The 16,890-nt window shown below is 36.6% G+C and overlaps 2 protein-coding genes across 3 annotated transcripts in view; one reads left to right on the top strand and one right to left on the bottom strand.

The window, feature by feature from the left end:
* Positions 1-16,890, bottom strand: part of LOC117783030 (auxin response factor 19) — a 47,922-nt gene that overhangs the window by 10,888 nt on the left and 20,144 nt on the right. The window contains exons 3-7 of one of the 2 annotated variants that reach the window (XM_034620184.1): positions 11,230-11,383; positions 8,943-9,598; positions 8,257-8,389; positions 8,010-8,176; positions 6,076-7,389 (exon numbers count right to left, since the gene is read on the bottom strand). In XM_034620184.1, coding sequence (XP_034476075.1) covers positions 6,076-7,389; positions 8,010-8,176; positions 8,257-8,389; positions 8,943-9,598; positions 11,230-11,383 — 2,424 coding nt within the window. Of the gene's footprint in view, positions 1-4,814; positions 5,191-6,075; positions 7,390-8,009; positions 8,177-8,256; positions 8,390-8,942; positions 9,599-11,229; positions 11,384-16,890 lie in introns of those variants that run through there. The other variant, XM_034620185.1, reaches the window with a different exon arrangement.
* LOC117783033 lies at positions 11,560-16,795 on the top strand. The gene is made up of 4 exons (XM_034620188.1): positions 11,560-11,694; positions 13,678-13,805; positions 16,298-16,351; positions 16,431-16,795. Exons 1-4 carry the CDS (start codon positions 11,610-11,612, stop codon positions 16,686-16,688), a joined length of 525 nt encoding a protein of 174 aa, XP_034476079.1. The 5' UTR covers positions 11,560-11,609; the 3' UTR covers positions 16,689-16,795.

Below are 16,890 nucleotides of genomic sequence, written 5' to 3'. Positions count from 1 at the left end.
AGTGTGAGAAAATTTGTGTAGCGCTTTTTAAATAGACAAATTAAGGAAAAACTCAACCAAAAATGTACTCATAAAATGGCGAATTACTCGTGCGTTAAGAAGGTGTGAGAAATCGAGTTATCTTTGAATTTGTTTTGTCAATTAGTTGGTTAATGGTGCGGCAACGGGGCGTATGAAAATACACAGCATATGTTTATAGAATTGCATTTGGTTAATGTTTATGCACTTTCAGCCAGCTACAAATTGTGAATGGTCCTCGATATGAATTTGTTAAGGTAAACTATGCCGAATATGTGCATAAATTTGCTCATCGAGGTGACTGCGTTGGCTGCGTCTGCCAGCGTTCATTTCACACCTCAATGTGTCCTCCACCTCCACCTCCATCTCCTCCCACTATCCACAGTCTATTGTATAGTCGTATTTTTTGCATGCATTAGCGTAAAGATGTTTAAAAATACATTTAGTTTGCTTTCAATCTGTATAAAAATAAGCTCTCGCACATGCCATGAAAATTAAATGGAGCTCTTCTCTGTGTTCAATCGTTTGTAAAACTCGAAGGTAGCAGCATTAAACTTATAATTATTTTTAGTTTAAAATTGCATTGGTTTAGCTGGCATTGGAAAGGGGGGAGGGTGGAAATTTGGAGCCGAATCTCTTGTGTTTGGCCATTGAAAAAAGCTGCCAAATGTTGACCGTTCGCTCGTTAAATTGGATTGATTTTTATAGTTGCTGTTTTTGAGTGGAGTGGATTTCTTTATGATTGTTTTATCGAAAGTTTTTATTGCGTGTACACCTGTCACAAGTCAGTCGGAATACTAAAACCAGGCACCGTAACGAATTTAATTCTTAAAATAAAAGTTGTGAAATAAAATAAGAGTTATTTTGAATTTTTTTTTTATCAAACGAGAAATTAAATTATTTGTTTAAACAAGAAAATTTCATATATACTTTTATAAAAAGGAACGCAACTTTTTTTATAAACATTAATTTTAGTTCTTATTTTAAATTTTTATTTAATATTTAAATTTAAATATATATTTAAATATTCTTAAATAATTGTTGTGATGATTTGTCTTATAAACATGAAAAATAACTTTTAACAAAAATTTAAATTATTCATTTATACAAATAATTTTATTTCTAGTTTGATTTGTTTTAAATTTCTTCCAAATAGTCCAATAATGGAATTTATTTGTAAAATATTTGATGATCGAAACATGACGGAAAATTATTTAAGATATCAACACCATCTGTAATTTACTGGCATCATTTTCTCGCTATAATTTCAGAATTGTTTGCCATTCTCCATATGAAAACATATCAGTAGATCAACTAATTATTGAAACTGCAGTGTATTCATTTTCTGTGTAGTAATTAGCTTAATTGTTATGGGTTTTTCTTGTAACTATCATTACAATCCCAATGCCGCCCGTTGTGCTCTGCCTTTACCAGTTGATTACGTTGGCTCATTAAGAACGCTGTGGGGGATTTCTCGTAGTCTTTGGTTGTAATTTGGCTGGCCACACGCCAGATGCCTGTCTAAGGGTGCAAAGTCTATGTTAAAAAAGGTGTGGGTTGCATGCCACTCAACTCATCTCGTCATATGTCTATCCTTTTCTATTTTTCTCTTGCAGTCATCTCCAGTTGCTGCAGTTGAACTATTTGTATTCGCGTTATTTGAACATTTCCGTGTGTTGAGGCTATTTACAGATGTTGAACAATGGACTGCAGGCAACGCAGATACATGTGTATCTTGTATCTTGCATCTAGAGGTACGTATATATATTTATTTATAGCCTTGGTTTATTTATGAAGCTGCAAAAAAGTGCAACTAACGCAGCAACACAGATGGGGATGGAATCCAAACCGAATCGCAGCCGGAAGAAGGGACAGGTGCACTTGTTCCGGGAGTTTATGATTCAGTTAATTAATGGCAATTTAATGGCACGCAGAACACGGTAACACACTGCCCCAAACTCACCACAAAGAGAGCTCAAAGATAAAAAGAATTAAATGTGTACGGCGATAATTAATTCGCTTTACTCAAACTACAAAAAAAAAGCTCAAGCTAAACGCCAGCTGTGAACAGACGCTGACACGTATACGCAACGACATTAAGTATACGCAGTGTTTAGTAAACTAAGTGAAATGAGAGAGGCCTGTGAACTTTTGCTCTTCTTGTTTCTTTTTTAGTTTTTTGGCAATGTCTAGATCTATAATTAGCGGTAATTCGTGTGCGGCCTTGACAAACGCACAACATAAAAAGAATAAAAAATAGCGAAATAATGAAATTCTGGTCGGCCAAGTCAATAACCGCATTTAAAGAATGAATGAGAAATATTGTGCCATTTGTTAATATTAATGGCTTTCAATTATATAATTTGAACCCGTGAAATGAAAGTGTGACCCTTTGATTGTTAGATTGACCTTCGCTTTGAATTCGTTTCAAATGTATGCGAATAATGAACCCAAATGGAAATTCCATTCGCACTTCCAGCTGAATAAATGAACTCCTTCACCAGGGAGAGTAAAAAAATTTTAATTTTCCCATTAAATATTCAATAAAAAGATGTCTTTTGAGTTCTTTTAGAGATCTAAAATGCTTCATGTTGTATTTAATTTACATTTGCAACCATTAGACACGTCTTTTTTTTCACCTAAGGAGAGACCAGCAAAAGGGGTGTACCACAAAGTTGAGTTGCATTCATGATGGCCTTACGCGTTGCCTGCTTTTGACACCAAGGCCTAAACAAATGCATTTGCACATTAACACTTTATGGAACCCCGCCCATCGCCGCCCCTCTTCACGTTTGTTTCAATGTAAAATCAATAGACAAAAACAACAACAACTGCAGCCAAGCAAAAATGTTATTTGCATGCCTGTTTTTGATATTTCCAACGTGTGTTTTCCAAGGCGACGAGGAGGTGGGGAAGGAAACTTGGCGCAAATCATTTGTTGTTTACATTTCCAATTGTGTAAGGGGAGGGGCAGCAGATAGTGACCACCAAGGTTGCATTCATAGCAGTTGCAGCTGCTCCTTGGCCAATGATTTGCATTTGACTGCCTTTGATCGATTGAAACTATAGAGAGAAGGGTCTCAAATGATAAACTATTAAGTCTATTAAGGCTACGAGCAGTGTCTTTAATTTAAGGCCTTAAATGCAGAGGACGAATAAAAAATTAAGGGTACCAAATTTTATTTAACTTTAATACAATTTTAATATTTTTAAGCTGCAAAAAAATTATTTTAGCTTAGTTTTGTTTAAATTTTTTTTAGTTTTCCATTTTTTTAAATTGCAAACTAGTTATTCCATTTATAATAAGCTATAACTTTTTTAATAAAAATTTAATAAGCTATGTAATGACGTAACTCTTAAACTAGTTTAATTAAGAAATACAACAAGTAAAGTTAACCATTTCATCGCTATACATTCTATAGTATAAAGTCATTTTTATTTATTATTATATTCACAATACTAACGACACCTTTGATATAGCAAAATTCTTCGAAATAATCACGCCGGATATAATGAATTCTTTTTTGCGTTGTTTTGGAAATTTCCTTCATGTTAAGGAAATAATAATGCTTTATAAATTTAATAGTAGACAGAGGGCGACTGACTATAGCTTATACATATATTAAATAGGAAAAAAAAGTGAGAGTCTAAATATACTTCTACATATTTGTATTAAAAAGTGTAGCTACTTATGACCTGTTTTTTGTTATTGTTACAAGGAAATTCAGTATTCTATATACTCATGTTTTATATGTAAAGGAACATCTCTCGTTCCAGTAATTAAGTAAAATAATGTGCGTATTTCCTTTGCCCCAAAGGGGTAATAATGAACGAACTACTCATTGCTCCTTACAATGAAATCGTAAAAAGTTAATAAATCAAACGGGTCGTGAGTCAGGGAAGACGGGAACAGTCGGAAAACTTGGACAATGTATTTTTCCACAGTCTCCGCGGGAATGGATTACATATGCTGTATGTTTTTATTTTAAAAGTAAATAAATATATGGGAGAATGTATGTAAAATTCTATATGTACATACACGTATATGTATTTGCAACCTAGCAACCTGCGCCTTGGCATGATTTCGATTTCATTTGTTGTTGCTGCTAGTTTATTTTGACAGCTGTCATCACCCGGCATGAGATGTGGAAAAAGCAATATATGTATATCTATATAAATACAGATATATCAATTAATATATACATCAGTTACATGCTCTTCTGACAGTTGCAACATTTTAATTTAAAAAAAAGTAAACAAATGATATATTATATTTGCAAACGGAATAAAATGGTTTTGATGAAGATTAAGTTTATTTTATTTATGAGCTTTAAACCTTTAAGGAATTGACTTTAGAATGAAAATAATTAATCATTTTATTTAGAATTTTATAATTGCTTGAAATCAAAATTAACTATACACAAATATTCTAGATACTCTTTCATTTTAAATAATTAAAAAAGTAGTACTCTTTGAATAAGATAGATAATCTCTATAGCCTCCCTATCAATATTTCATTTGATTAAAACAACCTTACGACCTCGACTTCACTTTCACGGCCACTTACTATATGATTTCAATCAATTCAACAGATAATAATCTCTGGCGCCAGATTGTCAAATTGACGTCAGACAATAAGTCGGCATAACGGAATAGATATGGATACTGGGGGCTATAAACTGGCAACACTCATTGCCAAACAATGAAATGTTTCAATTGTCTGCTATCTTATCTGAAAACTGAATGGATGCACTGCATACGAGTATAGAATCAATTAGATTGGGGGATTCACCTACCTCCTTGTAGCGCTTCGAGAGACTGCGGCAGATGCGCTTGTAGAAAGGCGCCATTTTAGATATTTTTCACTTAAAACTTTTTACAATTGTAGCTTAAACAGGTAAGACTTTTAAGCCTGCAGTCAACGATTTGGAGTGCTTGAATTTAAATTACAAATGGAATCACACAGTTTACATGTCGGGCTGACTTTTAACTTGAACGCGTCGCACACAACACAGATACTTTTAAAAAAGATACACGATAATTTTCTGTTTATAATAACTATAAATATTTTCTGATTTTCGGATTTTCTGATTTTCCAGTTAAGAACGTTCTTGTGATTTGCGCAGTGGTTTTTCTTTCGTATATTTTATGAATTGCTGTGCCAAGTGTTGCTCTGTGGCGGATCGTAAACATTCGAATGAGTCGATCCACCAGCGGTGCGAGTCTTTTTATGAGCTGCCACAAGGCATAACAAAAGCACGCACCACACAGAGCGAAACAGAGAGAGAGAGAGAGAAAGAGAGAGCGATAAATTGTGTGAGAGGGAAAATAGCTGAGAAAGGCGTGCGCGCAGCTAGAAGCGGAAATGAGGCACAAAGAGAGAAGAGCAGAGACAGAGAGCTAGATAAACAGAGAAAATGGACCTACTGGACAAAAACAGTGCTGTTTGAATTTCAAAGAGATAACACAGGCACTACAATCATTATACATATGTGTTATAATAAAAATTACAATATAATGATTCAATCAAAATACAATGATACGTTTTGAGATTAACTTTACAATCCAAACAAACTAAAAAAATAATGATTGTTGAAAAAAAGAGGCATTGTGAACCAAATAATTTAATTTTTAAAATTAAATGCGGAATCAAATTAAAGCCTAAACAATGATCCAAATGACATTCTGCATAAAAATTGGTTAAGTTTTGACAATGTTATGACAGTTTGAAATTTTGTCAAAGCATACGGACAAAATGGACAGTGTGAACCAGAAAATTACACATTTCAATTTTGATGCAGAATCAAATTAGAGGTCTAATAATGATAAAAATAACATTTTGCGTAAAAATTGGTAAAGTTTAGGCAAAGTTATGCTTGATCTTTATATTTTAGCTGTTATATTTAAAAGTCATACTTTCTAAAATTATCTTGCACATCTTAATGTTTTTAATTATGGTTTTTCAACTGCTTTACTAAGTGATTCCAGCTATAAAATAGCCAAAATGGCAGCCCATCTCCGTGGGCGGGGAGAAAGAAAGGGGATGAGTTCACTTACTTGTTGGACAACGATGGTGGCACGCGGCTGTTTGCAGACGGCAGCTGCCTCCAGGGGATTGGCTGTCACATTAATGGAGCTGGAACCCGACAGTGCCTCCTCCAGCTGTTGTTGTGCCTTGGCCTTTGATTTGCTTTTAAAGGAGCGTTTACGTGTGGCATCTGTGGGACTGAGCGATGTGGATGCCAGGGAATCACTGCCGGGACTATGCATATGCAGCAGCTGCAAGTTCAGCGTGGAGTTGGAGCCATGTTTGGGTGGAATCTGTTCAAACTTGCTGGCAATGTCCTCGAATTTATTCAGCTCGGCATAGGAATGATCACTGGGCGAGGAGGAAGACTTGGCTTGCGGATAGAAGGCATCCGACTGTGGTATATATTGTTGATTCTCTCGTATCGTAGTGTGTATCACGGAATCGGGTCGAATCCTCTTGGAGTTCTTCCGAGATGGCGGCCTGTCCCTCTCAAGGTTCATTTGATGCTGTTGCTCCTGCTGCGTGAGACGTGAATATTGCTGAAAGATGTCCGCACTCAACTTGCGCTCATAGACGGAACAATGCTCCGCCTCATCCGAGTCGGAACTGGTGCTGCCCGGTGCCGAACTGGGTGCAAAGCATTCCCGCTGGATGCGCTCATAGTCCAGGGCCTCGCGATCAAAGGGGAACATGGTGCCGGCAGTGGTCACATCCCTCAGACAACGTTCGCTGCTGCCGCTGGAGGAGCTCGAGGAATACTTACGCTGCGAGGAGGAGGAGGGAGACAACTGTTGCTGTTGTTGTTGGGATTGACGTTGCTTCTGGTTTTGACTGCTGCCAAAAAAGTTGCCCTCCTTCATGGTGGGCGGTGCCGAGTTGATCTTGGCTATGGCACCCGTCGAGGCAGAGGGCGTGGTCCGTTTCCGTTCCCGCTTGGGACTTGTGCGATTGCTGGACGAGGGCGAAACGCTGGGCGAGATGCGATTGCGTGAGCCGTTGACATTTATGGTGTCCCGTTCCCTGGGACGTAGTTTCTTGTTGCGACTACCCGGCAAACGCTCCTCGTTCTGCTCCTCCTCCCTATCGCTACCACCATGCCCCCCATTGTAGTGGGCACTGCTTGCCCGACGTCCTTGAGCCTGTTGTGGGTCCTCTTTAAAGGTAAAGTGACTGCGTGACTTCTCACTGCTCCGAGCTGATTTCGGCGACTGCGGCGGATCGAAGGTGAAGTGCTCACGTCCTCGAGTGGGCGGTGGCGCCGTGCTGGGCTGCCGTGACGACAATAGCGGTGTTGTGGATGACGGCTCACCCGTCAAAATGGACAGACAGGACTCCTGGCTCTGTACAAGTATGCAAATGAGGGAGCACACAATAGAGATGTAAGAAAACTTCCGAATAATACCATGCTTCGATTATAATCGATGTTTTTAGTATCGATGCTTAGTTAAAATGTCACTCGCATCAATACAAAGGTATAATTCTGATATTTGTCCATTTTAATTGTAAGATTGCTTATTTATGTATTATTTTTGAATTTTCGACTTAAAGTTGTTTTCTTTTTACAAATAAAATATGTAGGATACAAAAATAAAATATATTGATTTCTGTCTTATATTCAAAATAAAATATTCTAGAACAATATGTTTTGACAACATATATAATTTATTGAACTATGTGAATTTTATTTTTAATTTAAAACATTAAAAAGTATACCGGAAATAAATTTTTTTTGCAAACTTGAAATAAATTTATACCAGATAATTTTTAAAATCATTACTTAAAAAAGGAAAATTTCTAGAAATTTGTGTAATAGTCCTGATTAATAATTGTTTAGGAATCGATGCAACATCAAGTATTTATTTATATAATAAATAAAAAATAAAACATCAAAGTATGTCCTCATCGATGCTTTAAGTCAACTTCACATCCCTAGAAAAGGACATATGTCAGATACACTCACCTCAGTGCTGTCCTGCAGATTCATGTCGTGTCGCGGGGGATAACGCGAGCAGCTCGTTAGTTCCATCTCAGTGCCCCCCGCCTCGTGCTCCGAATCGATTTGTATGGCCGTGAGCAGCGGCTCCTCCAGCGAACTGAAGAGAGGTTCGCTGGGGCAAGAATTATCGCCTGTTGACAAATGTAAACCAGTTTGATTAGTTGATTAATTAAAATAGAAATCAATCAATCAATCAAGGCAGTCAACCTACCCAGGTCGAGGGAATCGCAGGTCTCCGATGTGTCGGTGTGCGTCACGTTCGTGATGAGTGTGCAGGCTGAATCCGTGGATGTGTTGATATTCGTGTCCGGAATGGAAGCCGAAGAGGCGCCCATCACAACGAGCTATAGGTGGAGTATAAGAGCGGAAGTTATAAACCAGACTGCCAACCACCAAATTAATACAAAAATAATATTATTTTGTTTTCTTAATTTTTTTTGTTATCTATTTTGCTCAATTTTAAAAGCTTTTAAAATTATATTTTTTGTGTCAATAGATTTTAATTAACATTAATTATTTCGTTTATAATTAAACCGAGTTTACAAAATATTTAATTTGAAATAAGTTCCAAATATTGGAGTGAATTATTAGCAGTTTTAAAAAATTGGTATTTTACACAAATTTAAAGTCTTCCCTTTAATATATTTATAATTAGATTTTTAGCTTAAAAAAAATATATTAACGATATGAATATGATATTTATTTTGCTGTTTCAGAATCAAGATAAAATTAAAGTATAGGTAGTAATATACAAAAAAAAGTATGAAGTTTACTTAATTATTTTTTCCCCCAACTCAACTCTTATTTTAAGAATGGAATTAAGATCGATTTCGAGGAATATAAAATTTTATGGGTTAAAGAAGTAAGACATTTTTTATTTCCACTTGCATAACTCACCTTTGGAACTCCTCCGACTCCCATGGAATGCATTGCGGTCGCACCACTCACCGAGTTGTGATAGGCGCTGGAAACAGGATTCATAGGCAAACTGTTGAGTGGTGCGGCCGATGTGGATGAATTGATCTTGTTCTTGATGCTGCGACCACTCTTAAAGTACAGACGACGCAGAGCAGTTGCCGTCGAGGAACCGGAAGTGCTGAATCCATCGTTGTCCGAGCCACTCGAATTGCTGCCGCCCGAGAGGATTCCCATGCCGTTGAGTTGGACAGCAGCTCGGGCGGCTGTCGGAGTGGTTGGCTTCGCAGTGGACGTAGTTTTGGACGTGGGCGTGGCTGGCTTAGAAGTGTTTGCCGTGGACGTGGGCGTAGTTGTGGGCGTGGGCGTGGCTCGGTTAACAGGTCGTGCTGAAGATACAGATCTATTGTGAGTGCGTGGCGAGGCATTTGAGCTGGAAGTGGAAGCGGATGATGCCTTCTCGCTGTTGGACTGTTGGCCAAGTGCAAGTGCCATCATCGCCGCGGAACGTGTGCTCATGTAGCAGGTGGGCAGCTGCTTGGATTTGATGTGGCTGCTGTTGTTGTTGATGTTTTTGTTGGTGCTGTTGGAAGTCGTTGCATTGCCGTGTGCTGCATGTGAAACGGAAATTGTCATGGCTAGTGAAAAGAGAGTGAAACAAAAGTTACAGATGTTGAAGTTGCAGTTGAACTTGATGTAACAAAGAAATTCAAGCTTATTCAATGACACTAGCTTAAACTGAAGCTGAAGAAAAAGATGACAGTTGAAAAAGAAAAATCAGGGAAGATATGAAGTTGGAATTGACAAAACATAGATTTATAGTTTATACGACACTACACAGAAAAAAAATCATTCTAAAATTTCATTTTTAAATTTTTGATTCAAGCACTTATTTTTTAAGTATGTATTCAGGATATAACTGTTAAAGGATATTAAAAAGTCAAAATTAAAAAAGTTTAAGAAGCTTTAGTTATTTGATCTAATTGAAAACAAATCTTACAGAACTTCGAAAATGAAAATATTGAAAATATTGAGAAAAATCGGGCTTGGTTTAAGTATTTTGTACCGGAGTCCCGGATATTTTTTGAAAGCTTTTTGAAAGCTTAGAGCTTCTATAATGTAATTTAACCTGTCACTTAGGCAAAAGACAAATTGAGAGAATTTTAAATTACTTAAATTGACTTTAAAAATGTATTATAGCATACTAAAAGTTTTAAGCTTGTTAAAGCTCACAATACGTTTAAGCTTTGGATAAATGCGACTTTCTGGCCATTTAATATCATTGAATTTCCATCAAACATATTTGCTTAGATTAATCACTTATTCAAACTAGTGTCATTGTGCTATTAATTGATGAACTAGATAACTGCGACGTTCTCCCACTCCCTGGACATTGATTATCAGTTGAGAGCTGTTCAGTTGATCAAAGAATTCACCTGAACGGGGTTGGGCAAATCGCACGTTCTAAATCAGCAAATAAAATCGATAAATTGTAGCGTGACACACGCAGCTCACTCAACCACACCAAGAGAAAGCGATAGAGAGAAAGAGAGGGAGAGGGAAAAGAAGCCCACACATTCGCATTAAATGACTCAAGCACTATTTGAGTGTTGCGGGGTTGCGGGGACTTAAATGGGGATTGGGAGCTTGGGGTTTGGGGACTATTCACTCTCAGGGTACTTTACCGATTCGCGCACGGAAGCGCCGACAACGCTGAATTTGGCACGTAAACAGAACTGAGATTTCGAGGAAAACAAACAGAGAGTAGAGCATTGAGAATATAATAATAATATTAATATGGTACTCGTTGAATCGAATTCCACAAATAATTGAGCTAAAGATTCGTCTAACGAATGTCTGGTATCTACTTGAACACTCGACACTTCGATTGTTGTTGTTTACCTGTAGCTCAATGAAATTTCCCAATAAGTTTTGAATATGCTCTAACGTCAGAGCCAAAATAAGTTGCTGAAAATAACAACAACACTCAATTATGCGAGAGGCCAACAGCCTCCCCCCACCACTGCCCTGATAGTAGTCCAAATACTTATCTTGAACATCGTTGACCCAAAATATTCGCAACATGATGAATATTTTCATATATCGCGCATACGCCCCGTGGAGTCAAAACATTACGAGCCAACTTTGTAGCATGTTTCCAGATTTATTTACACAAATGTCACAGAAACTATGTCAACATGGGAATGGCAAAACATGAGGGAGATGACGTACGAGGGCTGTTTGAAGAAATTTATTATTCCGACTTTACCTTGACCACGACTCCTGGAGGTTGGAGAAGCGTTCGTCGCTGTCGTCGTCGCTGCCGCTGCTGAGGGCGGAACTGTTATAGGTGCTGGGGGCGTGGCATTGGGTGCTGGGCTGCTATCGCGAAAGATGGGCGAACCAGGTACATAGCGTTCAGGCTGCAAATATATTGTAGAAGGAGTTACAAAGCAAACTGTCATTAATTATAGTTCAAATAAATGTGCGTTCTATGTAAATAATGAAACCGTAAATCTTATCAATAGTCGCTGCATGATAAGATATGATGTCAAAGACCAAATGAAAATATGGTCTGTCAGTGTGCAGCGAATAAACAGTTGAATTCTTCTGTGAAGACAACAAGTTGTGACTGTGAATCATTTAAAGATGTACAAATTGGCTAAATCTTTACACACTTTACGATTTTATATCACTTTGGCCGTCATCTTAACATCTGCAGCTCAAACAATTGGTAAGTGCCAGATATCTGACTTATCCTGACTGTCAGAAACAAATCTAATATCAAACACTACAAGTACTTCGTACATTTCAAGTGTATTCAATTTCCACTTAACTAAATTAGCTGTGTTTATTTCTCAACTTGTCAAATCTGCGAAAAAAAAAATTTATGACAGCAAAAAAAAAAAATAAATAAATAGCAGGTAAATTTTGAAACGTTTCGCGTTTGTTATTGTTTTTGTTTTTATTTTGTACTTGGCACGCTCTTTGGCTAATTTTGCATGAGACCTCCACGCGATTCCAAGAACTTTGCTCTGCTTACGTATTTCAAACGTACTGTATGTATATTAATATATATATGAGCCTATGTTGAATGAGTCTATTAACCATATAATAAGCCATCTCTGGTTCAGCTGTTGATGCCACTCTGACCGCATTTAATTTATTGATCGCTACACAAAAGATGATACAAATAATTTCTCAAAGTTTTTACTGCATAATGCTATATTTTTAGAACTCGCAGAAACCGTGAGACCAAATCAGTCATAAAAATTAAATGCAATTTGTAAATTTTATGAATGTATCAAATTTGCTGTGACAAGCCAAAAGAGAAATTACCGAAAGATCATACTCATATTTAAAACGATTTATATTTATTTACATATAAATGATTCTGATATTTTAAAAAAGGTTAAGAAGATTTTTGATTTGATAGTACATATAATATTATGTTTATATTTCTAATGAAAAGTAATTGAAATACTATGAATTTAGGAATTTAAGTCCTAAACAGAAAGTTGATTAATTTATAAATTTTTTTTTCAAAATTCTCGTAGTTATTTGCTATTTACTATTCCCAACATATTTTAATTTGTTATTTTATGTTAAATACTGAGGGATTTTCATGATGTTTTGACCACTGTGCATAGAGATAATTTTAATATTTTGGGTATAATTTGGGTGCTATAATTTCGCACGAATGAATGACTGAGTGTTGTCTGACGGTTTCTCGAATACGGCGAAATGAAGCGTGTCCGTGCCAATGGGTTTGTCTACTCGCTCAGCTTTTTATGCAGAAATTGCAGTGTGAATTATTTAAAAATAAACACACATTATGAGCGTTACTCGTTGATTTCTATCCACTGATTTTACGATGAAATTGTGGATCTGTAAAAGGCCTATTAAAAGAGCACAGAACAGTTCATTATTTCGATTGCAGATTTACGAGTATTCTTATTCTGGGTAGCACATTGAAGAGGGGGCTGTTTCAGTTGTGCCAGCTGTTGGACAATCTGCTAGGCACAGGGTCATTTGGGGTCTGAGAACCGAAGCGAAAGATAATGTTCTTTATACCCTCACAGAGGATATTATCAATTCCTCACGCTATATGCAGCAAATGAACTTTATACAATTTTGTCTGTCTATCTTTTTTACAAAATCTGAATTACTTTGTTGGCAAATAGAGTATGATATTCGTGGCTATTTCTGACTAGTTTTATGAGGCCCCAAGTCTCGTGTCATGAATCTGCTTACAGAAAAGTTTAGGCATTGGCAGTGCCTGTTGCTATTCTTGATGCTGTCTATTGACGTCATTGTTATTACACAAAACGCATATAGAAAATAGATAGATACATGTCGAGGACGCTGTCGTGCCACTTGGCAGATAGACAGAAAGTCTGTTGCCAAAATTCTCACTTTAATGCAATTAATTTGAATAAAACAAACATTAAATACAAAAAAAAAAAACCAAAAATTGTGTTTTAATAGATTTTCATGTTGTCGCTCTGTTGCGCTTGGCTATAAATAAAATCTAAGAAAAGCACAACAACATTATCATCATCATCATCAGCAGCATCAAATGAAAACGAAAGGCAACGTCATGACCTCGTTCAATTATTGTGATATACTTATTTTCGTATTTTCGTATTTTCAGTTTACTCGCATATAGTTTTCTGCCTCTCTATAGATTTATGTATGTATTTTTCTGGACTTGCAGCTCTCGAGTGCTACGTCTGCAGCTACACGTTGAACCAGAATGATGCCACCTGCATCACGAACGCCAGCGCTGTTCGCGCCATCAACTGTACCAAAAAGTATTGCCTCACGGTGCGGCAAGAGATGATTGTGAGTTGTTCTAGTATAACATACTATACTATTAAGTCTATCCACATCAAGTGCTGCAGCCACCTGCACTTATAATCTTGGCACGAACTATACGAAATACGCGTATTCCCAATTTAACTCTACACGTACTCCAACTGAGCCGCAGCTGGTTGATTACGGTGCAACAATGTAGCACCTCCACTTCACCAATTTCTTTTCTTCTTCTTCTTTGCCATCCAATGCATGACCAAGAAGTTTGGTGTGGCAACTTTGTTGCCAAAACTTTCGTTTTTCGCCAGCAAATTAGCGAGACTCACGTAGCCAACGAGGCCATTAAACTAAACTCTTAAGCATACAAAGTAATTGAATATATTATGTGCAATGGGCACATGTGGCGTATGAGTAATGAGTGAATCTAGCTCGTTACTCCAGGAGTGCCATTTTAAATTTTATTTGCAGTGCAAGCTGTTCACATTTCTATTTGGTCGGCATTGTAGAAAATTAAATACCCTAGAAGTTACTCACTAAGACATGTTTACTGCTTACAATTTTTCAGGGAATCAAACCGAAACAAATATTGTTTTCGGTACGCCATGTCCATTTTTCCGTACTTTACCTTGACACTTTATCTAAAACTTCAAACTGTCATAACTTTGACAAAACGTAACCGATTTTTATACGGAATATTATTTTGATTATTATTTGGGCTCAAATTAAATTCTGCATCAAAATATAAAAATTTAATTTTATCATCCACTCCGTAATTTTTTCGTGCATTTTCCTTGACTTAACTTAACTGATTTTCATATGTATTCAGACAAAAAAAATTATTTTGATACTAAAATCACATTAGAAATTTATTTTTTATTATCAGCAATTAAATTGAATTACTCTTACATAAAGTTTTAAAATTTTAACTAAAGAGATACAACAAAGTTAAGTTAAGTGAAGCTAAGAGAAAACTTAATCAGATCAATAAGAGAAAGATAATTAAATATAGTTGTGATGTCTTATTTTCTAGTTGCTTTAGTTATATCCATTGACCGAGTTCTAAATTAAATTTGTCACAATAAGTGGTAACTAAAAGTTAAGTATGCAACTCTTAAATGATAAACTTATGCGGCAAGTGCCATGGAAAATGTAAAGTCGCAGTTTCATGTTCCCGCCCAGGGCTCAAAGCTGCAATTTGCAATAAAAACTTGGCATATAAATGGCAAAAGTCAAGCACTTGGCAGGGAAAGGGGAAGCCAAGTGGAAGCTCGGAGGCTGCCTTAGAAATCTCGCACTTTTCTACATACTTATCAGTCGTAGAAGTTGTAGAACTTCTCTTGTCTTTTGCCTTGTAATCAGTCGATTGTTTTTATGCAGAAATGTGAAAAGCAGAAAAGACGAGAAACCACTTCTGTTGACATTGAAGCTTTTGTGTTTTAATTTCAGACGCAGCGGCAAATCAGACTAAATAGAACCTCCTCTGAAAAAAGTGAAGTGCACAAAAAATCCATTACCATAATTTAATGGAAAGCCAGAAAGGCGTATAACACCACAAAAGCCTCTTGTAGGAGAAGCTGAGATACGTAGCATATAGTATACCAACTCTGTCAACGGTTTTCCTTCTGTATTTTGGCTAGGCCAAAGTCAACGTTAACTTTATCGTTGTCTGCTGTCGTCACAAATCCGTTTTACTTTTTTTTTTATTTTCTATATAAAGAGTTGGGTAAACATTCGCCAGCGCTTCATTAGTCATGAAGCCTTGAACTCTTTGTTATTGAATTTGCCGGATCAAAGTGGCTTTAAGCCGGCATGCAAATGAACAAAAAGTATCTCTGGCACTCTTATCCAGACCCAGCGGCACAAAGAGCTACTGTATTGATGCTCGACATAATGCAATTAAAACTTTATCTTTTCTCCGGCTGTGCGAACGTTGAGGAAATGCTCAACTCAACCGGCGACTCTAGTACTTTCAAGATAATTCCATAATATTAGCAACAAGTAACAGCTCATGTATTTATGAAAACCAATTTAATTTGATCATAAATTTATATTGTTTATATTTAGAAAAGAGTATGTTATAAATTAAATTGATTTGTATTAAATATTATTGTAAAAATTCGCAAAGCTCGTTAAAAAATCCATAGAAAAATGTGAAAAATCTCAATTTACTTTTATTTATGTTTCTTTTGCGCCTTCTTTCTATCTAACAAGTTACAGCTTATAAATACATAAAAACCAATTAAATTTTATAATAATCAATAATACAATATTATATGGAGGTTATATGCGATTCAAAGAATTTATTATTATTTTTTTGTATTATATTTTTAAATATTATGGTTTTCCCTGTTTGCAAACTTGAAGCATAAACGAAGTTTGACTAAAGAAATCGATAGAAAAATGTTAAAAATTTCAATAATGTAACGGATGTGCTTCCGTTAGAAATATTGTGAATTTTGCTGATGTATCTTTTGCATGTTCTGTTCTGTTCCTTTCTTTTTCTTTATGTCTGTTGCCTGCAGCACAATGCGAACAAAGTCAATTCCTTTTTACGTGACTGTGTGGATAAGCCGCTGGTGAGTATGGTTCTCTGGGGAGTAGATCAACAGCTAGACAGATTGGTCATATATCAAAAATGCCTTAAACATTTCACAGATACTGAACGGAGTCAAATCGGATGCCTCGTTTCGCACCTACTATCGCTCCTGCCAGCAGAATCTGTGCAATGGACACAACGGACGCGTCTACAACTCGAGTGGCAGCACTGGAGGAGCTGGTGGATCCTCAGGAGCTGCGGGTGGCAATCACAATGTCATTATACCTGGCAAAAATGGATGCCTTAAGGCAAGGACAAGCATCCTTTGCATAGTCTCTATGTGGTTGTTGTTGTTGCTACACGGTAACTGTAATTAGCGTCAAATGCATGCCATGAGATATGGCTAAAAGGATAAGACTCCACTCGTAAACTATATACATATGGCAGCTAAAAACGCTGAAAATAAAATGCCGCCAGCATCCAATTAAAACGCTTTTAGCCAAAGCCCAAAGAAGGAGGGTGCTCAAGGAGGAGGGGGCAGGTTAGCTGAAAAATGACCCCGACATTGTTTTATTTTTA

Source organism: Drosophila innubila (genome assembly GCF_004354385.1).
Source record: "Drosophila innubila isolate TH190305 chromosome 2R unlocalized genomic scaffold, UK_Dinn_1.0 1_C_2R, whole genome shotgun sequence".
In the NCBI taxonomy this organism is placed as follows: domain Eukaryota; kingdom Metazoa; phylum Arthropoda; class Insecta; order Diptera; family Drosophilidae; genus Drosophila; species Drosophila innubila.
This window is presented reverse-complemented; position numbering and strand designations above follow the sequence as displayed.

Coding starts and splice junctions, on each gene's coding strand:
- LOC117783033 (XM_034620188.1), top strand. CDS start 11,610: ATGTACAAATTGGCTAAATCTTTACACACTTTACGATTTTATATCACT. Junction 11,695..13,677: donor ATCTGCAGCTCAAACAATTG/GTAAGTGCCAGA, acceptor CTGGACTTGCAG/CTCTCGAGTGCTACGTCTGC. Junction 16,352..16,430: donor ACTGTGTGGATAAGCCGCTG/GTGAGTATGGTT, acceptor AACATTTCACAG/ATACTGAACGGAGTCAAATC.